The sequence below is a fragment of the Typopeltis vanoorti genome, chromosome 10 (genome assembly GCF_054136105.1).
Source record: "Typopeltis vanoorti isolate ZY-2024b chromosome 10, IOZ_Tvanoo_1.0, whole genome shotgun sequence".
NCBI classification, from domain to species: Eukaryota; Metazoa; Arthropoda; class Arachnida; order Uropygi; family Thelyphonidae; genus Typopeltis; species Typopeltis vanoorti.
Genome location: NC_143558.1, coordinates 99,569,545 through 99,590,000, shown reverse-complemented (window position 1 = coordinate 99,590,000; position 20,456 = coordinate 99,569,545). Strand labels below are relative to the sequence as shown.

General features: G+C 37.6%; 1 protein-coding gene across 3 annotated transcripts in view; it reads left to right on the top strand.

Moving 5' to 3' along the window:
* LOC150102627 (papilin-like) overlaps positions 1 to 20,456 on the top strand; it is an 843,028-nt gene that overhangs the window by 252,687 nt on the left and 569,885 nt on the right. For all 3 annotated transcript variants that reach the window (XM_090399411.1, XM_090399410.1, XM_090399409.1), the window contains one exon: positions 10,344 to 10,424. In XM_090399411.1, coding sequence (XP_090255537.1) covers positions 10,344 to 10,424 — 81 coding nt within the window. The remainder of the gene's footprint in view (positions 1 to 10,343; positions 10,425 to 20,456) is intronic.

The following is a 20,456-nucleotide window of genomic DNA, read 5'->3' as shown; positions in this document are numbered from 1 at the left end:
GAATTTATGTTGCAAAGGAATTTGTATAATAACATGTAAATCGTACTTAAAAAAATCTTGTAGTTGAAAGTTAAACTGAAGGATTATAGAATTAGTGAAATTTTAATAAGGAAATTGTAGTATAATCTTGTCCCATTAAGCTGTCTTAAACTTAATAAGTCGCCAAAGAAGTTAAGAGTACGAGTGCAAAGCTCGAGTTACATACGCACGTATCGGCCGTAATGTCGCCAGCTAGAGCATACAAGGAAGATGACGTAAGCAGGATTCCCGAAAATACAGCACCTAAACGGCAGCTAGGACTTGAGGATCACCTTAAGGGCATGAAAACGAAGGGTTGTTTGGGAAAGAAGGGACGGAATATAAGCAAATGCGCACGATAATGCGAGGTTTTTTTTCTGGTTGTTCCTGACTTCACTTCGAGGATTCCTGAATAGCGAACGGAGTAGGGATGAGCAAGAGAGAGAGAGAGATGTTCCCACTCGAGTAGGAGCAGAGAATGCACTGTATCGAGGCAGTGAGAATTTCGAGTCCAGGAAGAATGTAAAACAGACGGCGTAGTCGTAAGCCCATTGTGGAAGTAACCGACGGAAGGAGGACCCGAAATACACGTGGCCGTTAACAGACCTTCGGAAGAAAAGGATTGGGTAACGTAAAGACTTTTGTTGTATGTTTAAAATGAGACAGAATTTAATGTTAGATCATATTAAGTGGACATTTCATAGTGGACTATAATAAGGATTTGAATTTTGAGATAAGAGTAATTCTGTTAAACAAAGGAATGTCAGGAGTGAAATTTTAGCTGCATGTGACTGAGATTATATGTGAATTTGATATTTTGTAGATGATTTATATCAGAATAGGAACGGGTTGAAAAATGTATTTTAATGTAGCAAGAATTAATGTTTGATTTTGAATAACATAGTTAGCTTGTTTTAATGTTGCATAGAGTATGAGTAATTGCCAAGTTGATCTATGAGTATTTTCTTAAATTAGTACTGTGTAACTAACTTAGTAAGAGATTTTGTAAAGCTTAATATCCCATTTCAATTATAGTTGTAAAGTGAATTTGTTCCAATAAACATGTTTTATTGTATATGCCTGAAGGTGGAGCAAGCTACCAGGCACTTCTAACCCAGTATCTCCCATAATGCAAAACACATTTCCTATGTGGATATGTATGTGTGGATAGTCTAACCTAGTGATAAATAAATTTTCAACATCTTTCTCTAAATCCAGAGTAATTTTTAAAAAAGGTGATAAACCTTTTGGCAACTCCCATAGGCACAGATGACTTGCTACTGCTTCTGCCTGGTATCTCCAGCTCTGGGCCTGGCTCCCACTGAAGAGACCTCAATAAAGGTCGAAACTAGTCTGGGTAGATGGCCAATCCCTTTAATGCATAACAGTATACATATCCACATAGGAAATGTGTTTTGCATTATGGGAGATACTGGGTTAGAAGTGCCTGGTAGCTTGCTCCACCTTTGCCACGAGTTGCCTTGGTGTTGCACTACTTACTGGATAAGATAGTACAACACTATATTTAGTCCTGAAGATATTTTCAGGCGCAAACTTTGTTTGCTCTCACTGGGATAAAGGATTAAACTAAATCTATTATAGTCTAACCTAGTGATAAATAAATTTTCAACATCTTTCTCTAAATCCAGAGTAATTTTTAAAAAAGGTGATAAACCTTTTGGCAACTCCCATAGGCACAGATGACTTGCTACTGCTTCTGCCTGGTATCTCCAGCTCTGGGCCTGGCTCCCACTGAAGAGACCTCAATAAAGGTCGAAACTAGTCTGGGTAGATGGCCAATCCCTTTAATGCATAACAGTATACATATCCACATAGGAAATGTGTTTTGCATTATGGGAGATACTGGGTTAGAAGTGCCTGGTAGCTTGCTCCACCTTTGCCACGAGTTGCCTTGGTGTTGCACTACTTACTGGATAAGATAGTACAACACTATATTTAGTCCTGAAGATATTTTCAGGCACAAACTTTGTTTGCTCTCACTGGGATAAAGGATTAAACTAAATCTATTATAATGTATATGCCTGATTCATGCTTGATTCAAGAATTCAAATTACCACTTGCAAAAACTTAGAACCATAGCGGGAGGGAATTTAATGAGAGTGTTTGAGTATGAATGCCAGTTAACCTAGGAATATTTTCCTGAATTTTGAATAAGCTCATATTATAGGACTCTGGCTGCCGCAGCAATAAAAAATAAATTTGCCAGTGTCCGAAAAGGAAGCATTCTTAGGTAGAGTTGAGTAGGGCATTATTAAGGAAGTAAGTTAGTATATTAAATAAACATAGCGGAAAGAAAAAGAAGATATAACAATGCCGCAGCAGACGAAATTTATAAGAACTATTTCTTATATCTGAAATGAGCATTCAGCACCTGCATTTGAAATAGGCATCGTCAAACATATTTTTAAAATTGTTTCTACATTCGGAAAAGTAGACCTTAACCCATTGTTTATAAATTTGTACATATTTTTAATTCAATAATTTTCTTCCTTTATCATTATTAAAAATTGCTTAACTTTAATGCTGTTTTTTTTATTGTTCTTTGTGAGGATTAAGGTTTTAAAATGAGGCCCCCATCTTGTGCCTCATGTGCCTAATGGTAAATGTGGCCCTGTTTGTTGAGTAGTGTTTAAATAATGGCAGCGGCCATAGCTCAATTTGCCAATGACTTATCATTAAGTCCTACATTTTAGGACTTAATGGTAAGGCCTAAAAGGACTTATCTATACTTATCAGTATCCCCAGGACCAAAGGACCATTCCTCCCTTAAGGACTACATTTTACAGAGCATAATACAGGATTTTATAGTATATGGTGCTTGCAACATGTACACATCCTGACAGCTAGATATGTGGCAGATGGGAGATCAGGAAGTGCATCTCTGTGGAAAATGTAGAAAATGGAAAGAACCATGATTTAGAAATTAGCTTAATGGACCGCAGCAGCTGCATTACAGAAACAGGTGAATACAGACTGAATGAGATGAGTAGCATGATGGAGGGTGAGGATAACAAGTGGAATCGGAATGAAAAAAATAAAAGTAGGGAGTGTAGTAGGTTTGAAACATTGTGGAGTTTTGGAGATAGTGTTAATTAGAAGGATGAATGGCGAGTAAGAGTAGGTAGCTTGCAGAGAGAGACAGAGAGATGCACTGAAAGAAGAAGTGTGAAGGATGAGTGAGTTGACTGGAAACAATGAATGCAAAGCGAATCAGAGTAAGAGTGAGAATTAATTATAGGAATGCAGGTGAGCAAGGAAGAACAGAATGGTAAGAAGTGTGATGTATGAAGACTTGATGATCCATGTTGTGCAAGATAGAATGCCAGGGGAGTGTTTGCCTGGAGGAACGATAGATAGTGTGATTATAGCAATTAAGTGAGATGAAAGGCTGGATGAGATTATTGTGATAGTGGGCATGAATGACTTGAGAGACAGTGTGAATTGGGTGGCTAGAGATCTGAGATTCATGCTCAAGTTTGTATTGAAGAAGACTGAGAAAGTTAATATGGCGTGTGTTGCCTAGGTATGATAATGCAGAACTGTAGAGAAGAGCATCAATAATGAATAGTATAACAGCCAGAATGTGTCAAAACAGAGGATTGGAATGTGCGGATGCTTGGAGAGCATTTGAGGACAGAAAGGAACTGTATATGAGAGTCGGCATGCATTTTATTAAGCAAGGATGTAAGCATCTGAAGAGCCTACTGTTCTCTGAACAAGTCAGTGTATCAGTGCAGGGAAACTAGAATTATCAGGGTGGATGGATGGTAGCAGGGGGTGGCCTCTTGTGGGAATAGGCACTTGGGAGTAGAAGGGATACACTGGGTAATTCTGAATACAGTGGAGTCTGTAGGGGATACTGATAGGTATAGAAACAGTGACAATGCCTTCATTCTTTATACTAATATCAGGAGTATCTGGAACAAAGGAGATGAATTGATGGCACTGATAGCATCAGCCTGTCCAAAGATTATTAGAATCTCTGAGACATGGTTGACAAAAGTTGATATACTGACAGGAATAGAAGTAGCAGGGTGTAGCATTTTTTGACAGGATAGGAATGACAAGCACAGTAGTGGATTACTGCTTATGATAAGTGATGACTTATGTCCTCTCAGAGTGGAAGATTTGGAGGGCAATGGCACTAATGGTTTCGAAAGCATATGGTGTGAGTTAGAGGGTGGACAGGACAGGATATTTAATGGGATGTTGCTACAGGCCAGGGAGCATAGAGGGTGAAGAGCAGAAAATGTTTATGTAGTTGAGCTTGGTGAGTGCAAAAAGAATGATTGTTATGGAATATTTTTATTATAGCAGTATAAATAGGGAAGAGGAAACTGCATGTAGTAATAGTACTAAGGGAATGGAATTTCTGTAATTTTTGAGAGACAAATGACTTAGACAACATGTAGTAGAAGGAACTCGAATTTCTAGAGTTTTGGATTTGGCCATAATATCAGAAGATCTGATTATAATTGAAATGGCATCTCTGCCTCCAGTTGGAGAGAGAGTGACCTTGTGGTTTTGACTTGGCAGATGAACAGACATGCAGGAGTATCAAAGAGAAAGGGACATATGTGGAATTATAAGACAGGTGATTATAATAGTCTTAGATATCAACTTGGGCCAGTTCTGTGGAGGGAGTAATTGGAAGAATGAGATATCATCAGTGATTAGGAACTTGTAAAGGAATATTTATTAGCAGCAATAGCAAGTTGCATACTGCGAGTGAAGAAGAGAACACAATTTGGTGTAAAGTGTATGACAAAATAATGGAAAATACAGGTAAAAAAAAAGGTTATTGAAGAAATATAAGGAGAGGGGTGGAGATCAGATGCTTGAAGAAAATAAGGCTCTGGCCAGGAGAGTGACTAGTATGGTAAGGAAGGTAAAACTGGAATATGAGAAGAGATTGGCCCTGAGATATCCAAAGAAAATCCTAAGGAATTTTTTTGCTATTTTGCCAGTATGAGGAGAAATGATTGTGGAAGAATGACATTGTTGGATAAAAACGGGAATAGTGACTGATGCAAAAAAATAGTGGAGTTCTTTAATGAAGATTTTATTGGAGTATTTCATCCTGAAGAAGTAGGGTTTTAATACTAGACAGATAGGTAGGTTCGAGGTTTAGAAGTGCAAGACAAAAGTGTGTTTCAAATAGTGAATGCTCCAGATGTCAATAAAGAAATGGAACTGGTTGGAATTTCACCATGGGTTTCGAGAGCATGTGCTAAAGAACAGACAGCTCTGTTGATCTGGATTTTCAATGAAAGTCTAGCCATGGGAAAAATACCCAAAGAGTGGAAGGAGGGTAAGATAATGCTATTGCATAAGGGTGGTAACAGACTGGAAGTGTCAAACTATAGACCCATTTTTGTATTTCATCAGTTATTGTTAAAATTTTGGAGAAATTAATGAGGGATCATTTACAGTGATGATGGTAATGTTATTTGTGAGAGTCAGCATGGATTTGTTAAGTGGTGCTCTTGTTTTACTAATTATGTGATTTCCTTTTATAATAAAGTGACAAGAGGGGTTGATGAGGGAAAGGCATTTTCTGCAATTTTTTGGAATTTACAAAGGCATTTGACAGGGTTTCATATGATAAACCAATATTAAAGTTGCAGCACATGGGTTTAGATGTCAAGTTAGTGAACTGGATTCAGGAATGGCTATCTGATAGGTATGAGAGAGTTGCATATGGGGGGTGGGAGCAGTATCAAGGAGTGTGTTTATATTGGCATTGATGTAAAGGTAGGTTTTTGAGGAAGATTGATATCATTCAAAATTACACTGTTATTGTTTGTTGTTATTTCCTTTTATGATTCAGTTAAGTGAAAGGATAGAGTGGAACCATGCTGTATGAGGTGATACACTTTTGGGCCTGACAACATACAGAAGGTGATCTGTCTCTTTGCCATAACTTGGTCTTGATGGTGCCTCCCACATGCCACACTCAGACTCCCCTTCCAGTATGATTTGGTAGAGTATTTGACAGTAGGACTACGCACCAGCTGAGCGGAAGTCTCCTGACTTGGTCTGATAGGGTCAGACCCCTACATACTGTCTGTCACATGGCCTGCAGCACCACTGTTTTTACTGATGTACCCTCAAAATAGAGGAGATTTTTAGGTCTCTATGCATATTTGGAAAGTCCTTGAAGGGTATCACTTTGGGAGGGGGCAGGAAGAGATTGGAATTCCTACTCTGATAGCTAGCAAGCAGGGCAATGGCATTTCACTGAGCAAAGAAGGTCATCTACCACCTAGTGAGTCTAGTTGTCATTTCCTACAACTGGGAAGTTATTTTTTTGCAATAGGATTGTTCCCCCATGGGAAGGTGGGGTGAACTTTGTAGGGGTGGTTGTATATTGAGCATCGCTTGCCCATTAGGCCGACAATGTGTGCTAATAATTTATTTCAAAATAATACATAAGGTGAATTTATTCATTCATATGTACTTTGCTAGGTGCAGAAAGCAACTAATTTATTTAATGCAAATTTTCAAAAGCAAATAATAATATAGCATTATGTTTGAAATTTTATATAACAGTAAGATGTTTTAAAAATACTAATTTTAGAAATAAGTCTACCAAATTAAAACTGGTATGCCATACATATTTAAACAGTAAAAAAAAATGCGGATGCAAATTTCACTAAATAACAAAACATTTGTATACTAGGTAAATGTATAAAGCATTACTGAATATTAGATATTAATAAGATGGTGGAAATGGCCAACACATCACTACATATTTTTAAGGAGTGTGCATATTCTTGCAGTGGGAAAGGTTCCTAAGGCAGAATAGTACCACTCTACAAGCATGTTTCTAGGATGGAAGTATCCAATTTTGGACCAGTTTGCATCTGCAGTTGTAATCAAGGCATTGGAAATGTTGGTTAGGAATATAGAAAACAATATTGTATTTATGGACATTGAATTCTTTATGTTGATCAGCATGGGTTTGTAAAGGGCAAGGTTTGTTGTAGTTCTTGCATTGTATGATAAGGTGATGAATGTGTTGGATGAGAGAGATTCATGTATGGGGTGTTTCAAGATTATGTATACACACTTTAAACATTTTTATTTCATGAACAACATACCCAATTTTAATTTTCTTTATCACTAAGAGATATACATTTTTTTCACAGTAACATAAGTTTAGTTTAAATGTTCAAAATGCCCACCATCAGTATGGATACAATGAGCAACATCTCTCATCAACTGATCATCAACTGATCTGCAAACTAAAAGCCATAAATCCTGCAAGATTTTTTCGGCTTCCTGTTGTATTATCATTCACATTTCCGGTTTGTGGTTTGTAACTGCAAGCATCATTTTTCAAGTATCCTCATGCAAAAAATATCCATAGGGGTCAGCTCTGGATATCTTGGAGAGTATTCAAAAGGGGAACTATCCAATGATCAGGAAATTCTTTAATCACATTCTTTAACCAGTAATTCTTTAAATAGTTAACCCCCCACTTCTTAATAGAGATTATGCTAAATCTATCACCATTCTGTATATCCAAGGCGTGTCTGAAAAGCTCACAAAAATCCTAAAAAAAAATATGACTTGACTACCTGTTACAAACGACATAAGAAATTGGCATCTCTTATCCTTTCCACCAAAGACCAGCCACTTCCTCTAGACCAGTGTTTCTCAACATTTTTTGGATCATGCCCCACCTCAACGTCTGAAAGATTTTGATGCCCCCCCCCTAGCATAATAGTCTGCCAAGTTCTGAAAAAGTATAATATAAATATGTATAAATATGTACATGTACATTTTCAAATTGCCCCCCAAAATATTCAAATTGCCCTCCTGTTGGGCATATGCCCCACGTTGAAAAACACTGCTCTAGACTTACCTGGAGGATACCAAGTCCCTTGCAGCTGTAAATTGTCCTACTATGGCCAAACAGGCAGGAGCTAATATCAGGATATCCGAACACAAGACTACATCTGGTTTCACGAACACAGCCACTCAGGACTCGCTGACCATGCACTAGATACCCACCACAGAATACGCTGGAAGGAAGCCACTTTACTACACTGTAGCAAATATAAATATGAAAGATTCCTGGAATCAGCCTCAGCTCTAAAAAACTTCCCAAATCTCAACAAATTTGGGTGCATGAGACTGCCCCAAATTTGGGAAGCTTGCATCCTTATAACATCAGCCCAACAGCCAAGACAACCCAATTTATCCTGCTGGGGGGGGGGTGCACCTTTAGGACTCTAGGACCAATGCCAGTTGTCTTCTTCAGCCTCATTTGCTCATTGTTAGTGCCTGTGTGCACATATGATAGTTTTATGTTATCAGAAGCAATGTAACATTGCTGAAATATTGGAAGGTATTGATTAAAGTTTTTTGATTAATACTTTAGTATATGTTGTCATTTCCTGAAAAATTTAAAAGTCATGTGCAACGTATGAGTTTATCTACAAGAAAGGATCAGGAAATTCATTGTCGAGAAAATTCTGCACTGCTATATGATAATGTGGGGGTGCGCCATCTTGTTGAAAAAATACCAGTGTATTTCTAAACATTTTTTGATATTTGATACAGCATAATCTCTCAGTATTTCATAAAAATTTTTATCACTAACAGTACCATTTGAATTGATAAATTCGATTATCTCATCTGAAGAAATGCCCATCCATGCAATGATCCCACATAGATTGACAAAATTACTTTATTGTGAAAAAATTGTCCACTGTTAGCATTAAAATGTGATAAAGAAAATTAAAATTGTGCATGTTGTCCATGAAATATAAATTTTTGAAGTGTGCATTCATAATCTTGAAACACTCTGTACAATGATATTCTTGGATTTTGCAAAAGCATTTGATAGATTATCTCATGATAGGTTGATGTACAAGCTGCAGATATGGATTGGAGATTGGCTCTCTGAATGATACCGGCAAGTTATATATGATGGAACAGTATTTCAAACAGGAAAGGTAACAAGTGGGTGTGCCCCCATGGATTTTGGGCCTGACTGTTTAACTTATTTGTAATGCTATTTCATGTGGATGGACTGGAATGATTGGGCAGAGTTGGAGAGAATTTTAAGGAGCATTGCTGATGTTACTTTCCTTTAGAAAGATTTGGATTGATTTTTAGTTTGGAATAAATGCATGTGGTTGTAGTTTTAATATTCTTTAATAAGTGCACAGTGATGTACTTTGGAGTGCCAAGATTTAAGGCTGTGTATTGTATTAATAGATCTGTGCTTCAGGAAGTGGATAATATTTGAGATCTAGTGATGATGGCTGATGGTGGACTGAAGTTTAGAGATCACATTGTAAGTGTTGTAAAGCCTGCACATTGCATTTGTTGCTATGATAAGGAGTACATTGCCAAGTAGGGATAAGGATGTGGTTGTACCACTCTAAAAAATAAAGCATTGGTTAGACAACACATGGATTGTTGTGCTCAGATTTGGTGACCTAGTTTTCACTGTGATGTGGAAACATTGGAGAAGGTTCAGCAATGAATGACCAAGGCAGTATCTGGACTGGAATGTTGTTGATGAGGAGAGGTTAATGAAATGTAACTTGCAGTGTTTGGTGGATAGGCAGAAAACAGGTGATATGATAGATGTTTAAGTTATTGATTAAATTATAAAATGTGTGGGGAGTGAGAGGAGAACAACAAGAGTTGAAGTTATATAAAGGCATGGTGAAGAATGGGGTAATGAGGAGATTTTTTACATGTAAAATATTGGGTGATCAGAACACATTACCAGAATGCTTTGTAAATGCTAAAAATATTAAAAATCTTAAGTTTCAGTATGGTAAATATATTATTGGTTGAGTGAAACTCCCATAAGAAGTCTGCTGGCTCCAGGAAGTTATTATTATGATGATGATGATAATAATTATAATAGTAAATAATAATAATGTACTATGATACCATGTTAGAAAAAGCATAATGCATTTCAGAAGAGCCAAAAAGCATTTCTATCTCTTTATAATATTTTTTTTTTTATATAGTTAAGTGAGGATCCAAATGACTAGACAATATGCTTAAAATATCTTATTGAAGGAGGTGGGGAAAAAAAAAAAACAGTTTTTCCACCATACGGATCCCACCTGTAGAAGATTGTAAACCTGTATTATATTAGTATCATGGATATGCCAAATTTTAGAGAATCTGGGTATCCATCAAATTGCAGAATGCAATATGCTTATGTAAATATAATGAAAGCATTAACATGTGAATTATGCAGCTTAAAAATTTCTTGAACTGTACTCACTGAATTGTGAATTAATGATTGTTTTTTTAATCTCTTATAGGATATAATGACATTTTACTAATTCCTGCTGGTGCTACAAATATTAAAGTTATGGAGAGACATCCAACAAATAATTATATTGGTAATTGTTTGTGTTTTTTATGAGTTTTAGAGATTAATAACCATGTATAAATAATCCATATACCTGTATATAATTTCTCTGATTACTCTATATTATGAATTCTTTTGTAAATTCATTATCCTTTTCTCAGCAAACTTATCATTTTTATTATATTGTCTTTGGTGCAATAATAATTGTGAAAATTATCTGCATCTATTCCTGCTGGGTAGTTCAAGATATTTGACCAGTTATTCGTGATTAAGAATTAAACACCAATTCACTAGTCACTTGCTCAACGGCTAAATTGATTTCTTCATCTCTCAATCCGATCTGCCTTTTTGTACACACATCCTACATATCCTATGGAATGTAGTTTTCACCACATTTTGATTGTGGTGTGGAAACATTGGAGAAGGTCCAGGGACAAGTGAGCAAGACAGTATCAGGACTCTGAATAGAAGTATCGAAAGCAATGCAGAAATTATACCTTCTTGTCCAATGATTACAATGCCAAAAAGATACAAAAGATCTTTTGCCAAAAAATACAAATTATCTGTCCCTTCCACCTCCTCACATCCCTCTCAATATAAAGGCTATACAATAATGCCATTACCATTTCCTATATCCAGGGAACTTCAGAAAAAATAGACAGAACTTCAAGGAAATATAATCTCTGCACTGCTCTTCAACGAAATTGAAGAAAGCAGTATTATGGGTAGAACAGGAGATATGTCTAGAAACATAAATGACATTACAGGGAAGTTTATCCCTAGATTAGAAGTTGTAAAAAGTAATTCAGGTAAATGTCTGATGGAAGGAGAAAAAAAAAAGATGGAAAGAGTATGTAGAGCATTTGTATGAGAATGATAATAATATTGAAGGAGAATTTGAAAGGAGTGAATTTGTTGATAATGAAAAGTGAAGTGATATCAGCTATGTGACACCTACCAAAGGAAAAAGCTCCTGGAGCTGATGGTGTGTCAGTGGAATTATTGAGAGCAGCTGGGGATGAAGTAGTGAATATATTGACTGAAATTTGTCAAGGTTTGGAAGAAAATATACTGGCCTAGAGATTGAAAAAAATCAGTATTTCATCCCAATCCCAAAAAAATCAAATGCCAGAGATTGTAAGAATTATAGAACCATCACTGTCATTTCACATGCAAGTAGAGCTATGCTGAAAGTGATCCAACAAAGGTTGGAGCCATACGTGAATAGAGAAATGCTTCAAGAACAGGCAAGTTTTATGAGAGGTAGAGGAACCAAAGACCAAATAGCAAACATGAAATGAATTACAGAAAGAACAAGAGAATTTCAAAAGGAAGTATTTATCTGTTTTATTGATTATAGAAAGCTTTTGATTGTGTGGATCACAACACTGTGGATTGTAATGAGATCAATGGGAATACCTGAACATTTAATTCTCTTGATAAGAGAATGTATGACAACCAAGAAGCTTCAGTAAAAAGTCGTTGGAGAAACAGACAGTGTTTGAGTGGAAAAAGGGGTGCATCAGGGTTGTATACTGTCGCAGTACCTTTTTAATATTTATATGAATATGTTATGAGAATGGCTGATTTAAGCAAAGATCCAGCTGGAATTAAGATTGGTTACAGAAAAATAAATAGTTTAAGATATGCAGATGATACAATCCTCATAGCAGAAACTAAGAAAGATCTGGAGTGGTTGAGTCTATTGGTTTAAGATGGAAAGTAACAAGCCAGGGCTTAATTTGAACATCAGCAAAACAAAAGTGATGGCTTCTGGCAATTTAAATGAATTTATAATAGAGGGAGATAAAATAGAAATTGTGGAAAGTTATGATTTACTGGGGTTCCAGAATCAGAAATGATGTGTGAAGTGTGAAGATGAAATTAAAAGAAAGATAGTCGTGAAAAAAAAGGGATGTTAAACCTGACAAAAATTATGAAAGATAGAGGTGTGAGTAAGGCCACAAAAGTTAGAATTGTTAAAGCAGTGGTATTTCTAGTAGGGATGTATGGATGTGAAAGCTGGATTATTAAGAAGAAAGATAGAAAGCAAATTGATTAATTTTGTATTATGGGTGTGGAAGAGACTGTTGAAAATCTCATGGACTGCAAGAATGACCAATAAGAAGGATTTAGAGAATATAAAGACAGAATGCTCCTTGGCAGCGATGATTGCTAAACAGAAGTTGATGTACTTTGGACATATTATGTGAGCTGATGAATCATTGGAAAAGGCAGTTATGTTGGAGAAGATTGAGGGAATGAGAAGAAGAGGAAGACCATAAAAGAGTTGGATGGACAACATAAAAGAACTTACACTTGAACTTACACTTACTGGAAGAAAGAACAAGAGGCCAAGTTGGATGGAGAGCCTTTGTTCACAGGATCACCAAGAGTCACCAAGAATTACCAAGAATCACCGAGAATTACACATGTGGAAAGTGGAAAACTTTCCACATGTGTAATTCTTTAGTTTAATCACCGGCCTGGTTGGCCGAGTGGTCAGCGTATCCGCTCACTGGATGGAACCATCACTGAGTTTCTTGTCCTGGAGTGATTCAGGTCAGGGGTAATGAGTTTAGTAGTGATCCTTTATGGTTCCTCAGTCAGATTTAGAATGAATTTGTTGATTACCCCCCCCCCCCCCCCCAAGACACACTTAAACACACTTCAATTACCTTAATAAAGGTCGAAAACCAGTCTGGTTAGTGGCCCTTCCCATAATGCATAGCTACACATTTGTAAGGATGCATCCTTTGCATTATGGGATACTACAGCAATTGATGTGAGGTCATTAGCTTCCATATACAAGTAGCCCAGTCATGAAGATAGTTCCCGTGACTGGAAAAAATCCACCACTGAGTAGAACCTCTCTCTATCCAGGAATTAAACAAACCCAATGACAAGCATTAATAAATGTCATCAGTGAACCTAGAAGAGATAGAAAGGTTGCAGTAATGCAGAAGTCATATATTTCACATATACAAATAATCAAAAGGTGTCACATCTTATTATTAAAATACTCTGAATGAGACATGTGGAAAGTTTTTCCACTTTCCACATGTGTAATTCTTTGGTTTAATTGCCAGCCTGGTTGGCCGAGTGGTCAGCGTATCTGCTCTTCAGCCAAAAGGCTGTGGGTTCGAATCCCGCTGTGGGCATGGATGTTTGTGATTCTCTGTGGGAAACTAGTGGTGGTGGCGGGCAGAAGATGGTGTTGGTGTAGTTGGATTGAGCTGCGGAGTAGATGCCCTCCCTCGATGAGTCTTGGACTCCCTGGAGATGTCGTATAATAATAATAATAATAATAATAATCCTTTATCCAAGTGTAAGCAAATAATGTTTATTTGTAAAGTATGACTTCTGTATTACTTCAAACTTAGTATCTCTTCTGGGTTTGACACCCACTAATGAGAACTCAATAAAGGTTGAAACCGGTTTGGTATATTAAGGCAATTGATGTGAAGTCATTAGCTTCTATATACAAGTAGCCCAGTAGTTAGGATACTTTTTGCAAACATTGTTTGCTGACACTTGGATAAATAGTTAAACTAATAGTATAATTTCTTGTCATCTTTAATTTATAGTTTAACCAAGTGAAAAAACTTTCAACATCTAGAACTAATCAAGGGTATTTTAATAATAAGGTGAGGCACTTTTTGAATATTTGTATATATGAAATATATAATTTCTGCATTACTTGAAACTTGGTATCTTTTTGGGTCTGGCTCTAATTGGTGACATTTATTAATTTGATTAATAACATTTGCTTTTTCTATAATGCATAGCATTACCTAGATCTGTAAGGATGTCTGCTTTGTATTATGGGATACTAAGCAATTGACATGAAGTCATTAGCTTCTATATATACAAGTAGCCCAGTCATTATTATTATCATTATTATCATCTTGGAGTCACAGGCTCATCTAGGAAGTCCCTTTTGTCATTCGCAACTCTCCAACCATTTTATGAAAAAAATTGTCAATGATATTCCTGTAACAACCTCTTACTAACTTGTATGTCTCTATCATATGAGTGGTGGTGGTGTAAATAGGGTAACGAGAGATATGAGATTCTTGCTTGAGGTGGTACGAAAGAAGACACAGAGAGGAAAGATAGTGTGTGTGTGTGTGTGTTGCCTAGGTATAATAATGACGAACTGAGCAGAAGAGCGATAATATTGAATGACATAATAGCTAGAATGTGTGACAAGAGAGGACTGGAGTATGTGGATGCTTGGAGTGCATTTGAGGACAGAGAATTGTATACAAGAGACCACTTACATTTGAATGAGGAAGGAATGTAAGCATCGGGAGAGATTGCTGTCCTGAAAAAGTCAGTGTGTCCCAGGGAGGATGATAGCAGGGGTGGCCTCTTGTGGGAATGGATACTTGGGAGAAGGGAGATGACATCAGGTAACACTGAGCCCAGTGGAGTCTAGAGGGGATAATGCTGGGTATAGAAACAACGGCATTTATATGCTTTATACTAATGCCAGGAGTATCCGGAATAAGGGAGAGGAATTGGTGGCACAGATAGCATCAGCCTGACCAAAAATTATTGGGATCACTGAGACGTGGTTGACAGAAGAGGATATAATAACAGGAATAGAAGTCGCTGGGTACAGCATTTTTCGGCAGGACAGAAGGGGAAAGCGTGGTGGTGGAGTACTGCTTATGATAATTGACGACCTATGTCCTCTAAGAGTGGAGGTTTTGGAAGGAAGTGAGACAAATGATTTTGAGAGCATGTGGTGTGACATAGAGGTAGGCAAGACAGGATATTTAGTGGGGTGTTGCTACAGACCCAGGAGCACAGAGGATGGGGACCAAGAGATGTTTAGACAGTTAAGTTTGGCAAGTGCAAGAAGAATGATTGTTATGGAAGATTTTAACTACAGCAGTATAAATTGGAGAGAGGAAGATGCATGTAGCAATAGGGGAATGGAATTTCTAGAATTCTTGAGGGACAAATGTATTAGGCAACATGTAACAGAGGGAACAAGAGGTTCAAGAGTTTTGGATTTGGTTATAGCATCAGAAGAGTTGATAATAATTGAGATAACATCTCTCCCACCAGTTGGAGAGAGTGACCATATGGTTTTGACTTGGAAAATGAATAGACATGCAGGAGTATCAAAGAGAGGGGAATGTATGTGGAAGTATAAGGCAGGTGATTATAATAGTCTAAGATGTCAACTTGGGGAAGTTTCATGGAGGAGGAATTGGAAGGCTGGGATATCATTAGTGCATGGGAAATTATGAAAGAATATTTGTCAGTAGCAGTGGTAAGTTGTATACCACGAGTGAAGAAGAGGACACAATTTGGAGTAAAGTGGATGACGAACAATATTAAACAGGAATTGCATGCGAAAAAGAGGCTGTGGAAGAGATATAAGGAGACAGGAGAAGAGAAGATGCATGAAGAGTATGAGACACAGGCCAGAAGAGTGAATAGTATGGTAAGGAAGATGAAACCGGAATATGAGAGGAGATTAGCCCTAAGATCCAAAGAAAATCCTAGGGAATTTTTTAGATATGTGGCCAGTAGGAGGAGAAACGACTGTGGAAGAATGATATTGTGGGATAAAAATGGGAATAGAGTGACTGATGCAGAGGACATAGTGGAATTGTTCAATGAACACTTTATTGAAGTAGAGGAATACCTCGATTATCGTGGTTATTGTTGCCACGAAAAATACCACAATAATCGAATCCGCGATAATTGGGATAAATAATGCATGTAAAATGGGTGATCAATGCCAAGGATTTTTCAAATCTATTAATTAAATTTTATATATCAAGTAAAAAAGAAATGTGTTAAATGTGTTAAGTAAAAATGAGGGTTCATTAAGAAAAACAAGATTATTCTGTAATCTTTATTTATATATATAATACATACATACAGTACATACAATTGTTCTTACAATTATGGATAAAAATTGGTGTCGAGTTGTCTGGTAGAATTTTTTCTTTCTTTTTGTTTCGTATAAAACTCGGTAGCAACGGATGGAATTTTCAATTTCATTACGAACTTTCAGTGATCACTCGAGATTTGGATCGCCGTTCAAGATTTTTTCTTTAAAATTTTCAGCAATTCTAAACATTTCGTCCATTTCTTTGATGATAAATTCCTTCGGTGCCAAGTCAATTTGTTCGTCATTATCATCGATTTGAGCATCGTAAGCATGTTCTCTCTCTCTCGAGGTTAATTAGATCTTTATCATCCAGCTCCTTATCATGTGACTGAAGCAGGTTCTGAACATCACCTTTTTCGATTTCTTAGTCCTAGATCGAAGCCCTAGAGTTTGCAGTGTGGTCTAAAATATGGCAAACAGTTGATTCATTTAGACCGTACTCTCTTGCAATTTTGGCTTTGGTTTATGCCTGCTTCATACTTATTTATCATATGCAACTTACCTTCTAAGCTAATCACTCAACGTTTCTTCTTGATAGCTGTGGACTTGAAATCATTCTTTTAGCATTCATTGTAGGGGTAAATAACAAGAGAAATAAATATCCACATGTACTTCAGGCAAGGGTGGGATAGTTACTAGTAAGTGGTGAGAAGGTACCGTCGAATAAAAATGAAGTGCTACAAGAGAGCGATACCTAGAGAGTGGTGACTCGAACTGGTTGCATATGTAGTGGGCTACATTTCGCGTCAGCGATAATTCGAATTTGGAGGCAAATAATTGGAATTTTGTTATCAAATTATAAACCGCGATAAATTGAGAATCGCGATAATAGAGGTATTCCTGTATTTCATCCTGGAGGAGTCAGTTTTATTGCTAGAGGGATAGGGAAGATTCAAGGTTTAGAGGTACAGGAGGAGAGTGTGCTTCAAATACTGAATATACTGGATGGTATTTCACCACGAGTTTTGAGAGAATGTGCTAGGGAACTGACAGTGCCTTTGACCTGGCTTTTCAATGAAAGTCTGGCTGCTGGAAAGGTGCCCATGGAATGGAAGGAAGGTAAGATAGTGCCATTGCATAAGGGCGGTAGCAGACTGGAAGTGTCTAATTATAGACCAGTTTGTGTGTCATCAGTAGTTAGTAAGATCTTGGAGAAAGTAGTGAAGGACCGTATACAGATTTGGGCAGATGAGGGTAATGTTATATGTGAGAGTCAACATGGATTTGTGAAGAGGCGCTCTTGTTTTAGCAATATGCTAGCCTTTTATGATAAAGTTACAAGAGCATTAGATGACGGAAAGGCATATACTGCCATTTTCTTAGACTTAGTGAAGGCATTTGACAGGGTGCCACATGATAAGCTGATATTTAAGTTGCAGCACATGGGTCTGAATGTCAGATTGGTCAACTGGATTCAGGATTGGCTGTCTGATACCTATCAGACAGCCAATCCTGAATCCAATCTATGGTGGGGCAGTTTCAAGGAAGCAGAGGGTTACAAGTGGGGTCGCACAGGGCTCAGTACTGGGACCTGTATTCTTTAACCTTTATGTCAATGACATTATCCGTGGATTGCAAGGGGATATTCAATTGTTTGCAGATGATGCAAAGCTGGGAAGGATTATTAGTAATAGTGTAGATGCAGCAGCCCTGCAAGAGGATTTGAATAAGCTAGATAGATGAGCAAATGAATGGGGGTGTCAGTTTAATGCAGTAAAATGAAAGGTCTTGAGGTTTGGGAAAAATCGATGGGACACTGCATACTCTGTGGGAGGAGTTATACTGGAGGAAGTAGGGGAGACAAGAGATCTGGGGTTGATGATTGATAGAAACCTGAAATTTAGGGGACATATTGCAAAGGTGGTGAAGGTAACACAGAGGACTGTGCTGCAATTATGAGAAGGACACTGACCTGCAGAGATAAAAGGGTTATCATTCCGTTTTATAAGGCCCTGATCAGACCACACTTAGACTATTGTTCTCAGATTTGGTCCCCAGGATTTGAAGGGGATAAATTAACTGTGGAAAGGGTGCAAAGATGGATAACAAAGATGGTTTCAGGACTATACAATGATAGTTATGAGGATCGGCTGAGGGAATGTGGACTGCAGAGTTTGATGGATAGAAGAAGGAGAGGCGATATGATTGAGACTTTTAAACTGTTGAGAGATGGTTACAGGGTTGACACTGGGGGAATTCTTTCACTTTGTTGAACAGCGGGAAGGAGTGATGACAAGAGGCCATCCCTGGAAGTTACAAAAGGAAACTGTGAGCAAGAGGGTGAGGAGTGGTTTCTTTGCATGGAGGGTGGTTGAACCATGGAATGCATTGCCTGATGGAGTGGTGAGAGCGAGAATGGTCAATGAGTTCAAGGAGTGGTATTTTGTGTTTCTAAGGGGGGGCAGGGGACCTTTGTGTTTCTTAAGAAGGACCTCCCACTATGAGTCTTTTGACTCCATGGAGGCCTGAATAATAATAATAATAAAAATATCACCCCTCTTCTTTCTATCCGCTAGATCAGATTACATCAGATTAGACCAACTTATCAGACTGCATCATCTCAACCTTTCTTCATATTCAACATTCCAGAGATCAGAAACTTTTGGTCAAATGCTTCTGGACCCTCTCCAACATCCTTTTGAAAGCTAAGTGACCGCATCTGTGCACAATTGTTCATATGTGGCCTAATCAGAGCATTATACAATGCATCCAAAATCTCCTTACTTCTACAAGTGAGCATCATTCCCAGAATTTCTTGTGCTGTCCTCACAGTTTTGACAATATGTTCTCTAAATTCCAAATCCTTATCCACTATCACCCCAAGATCTGTTATTTCCACCTTCCACAATATACACCCAGCAAGAGTAAATTGTTCATCCCATTTTTGTTTTCCAAATGTTAAAATCTTACATTTTGCAACACTAATCTGTTATTTCCACTCCAGTGCCCATTCAGTCCATCTACTCAAGTCTTTTTCTAAGGCCACAGCATCATAGTTCATCCCAACTCTGCATCATCTTGAAACAGCTGCACATTCCTATTTAAATCTTCTCCAATCGCATTAACATGCATGTTAAATAGTAAATGGCCCTAAAAACAGACTCCTGAGGCAATCTGCTAGTTATTCTTCTTCTGCTATATTGCTTTCCTATATATACAGGGTGTTCGGGATAAATTTGACATATTTATAATTAATTATATTTTTCCGTAAGTTACATGTATTAACACACACTTCTCTTCATTTAAAAGTTTGGACCCTTCTTCATTCATATACAAGATGTCAGAAAGGATGGATAGCTGGAACCCACCTGAATCATGGAAGAGAATAACTTGTATCATGATGATTCGTGCCCGCCATCAAAATAAGGATATTACGACTGCTGCCCAATGCTCCCTGAATACAGTAAAAACAATCAGGCATGAACTAGAGACTTGCAATGGTGACTACGAGGATGTAGCAAGAAGAAAGATCCCTAGCAGACGATCTGATTGCGTTCGTACAGCAGAATTCCTCGCAAATCTGCAGGAACAGGTGTTGAAGAACCCTGGCATTGGAATTCGGGCTTTGTTCGTGGAGTTGCTAACTGTAGTCAAGCCCTGGATAACAAGGGTAGCCAATGGTAGGCCGTATGTATGGCAGCAGGATTCGGCCCCTTGCCACACCTCTGGGAAAAGTCAAAAATGGTTGTCTGAAAATTTCTACGACTTCACCAGTCCAAATGTTTGGCCTCCAAACTCCCCAGACCTTAACCCCATGGATTATTTTGTATGGGGCGCAGTTGAAAAAGACACCAATCGCACTTCCAGTAATACAAAAGCCTAGTTAATGGATAAAATTAAAACAGTTTTTGCGGCCCTTCCCAGGGAGACTGTAGCATCAGCTTGTTCGAGGTTCCGAAGCAGAATTGAAGCTGTGATCGATGCTAATGGTGGTTATTTTGAGTAAATCTTGTAGATAGTATTGTAATTAACTCTGCCTGTAATGTTTTTTTGTCAATTCATTAAATTTAATAGATACAAAGAAGATTTTCTTTTTCCTTACGAAACTGTCAAATTTATCCTGAACACCCTATATCTTGGTGATACCTATCAGACAACAGATCTCCAATCCATTGCACTAATCTAAGATCCAACCTCATCCACTCT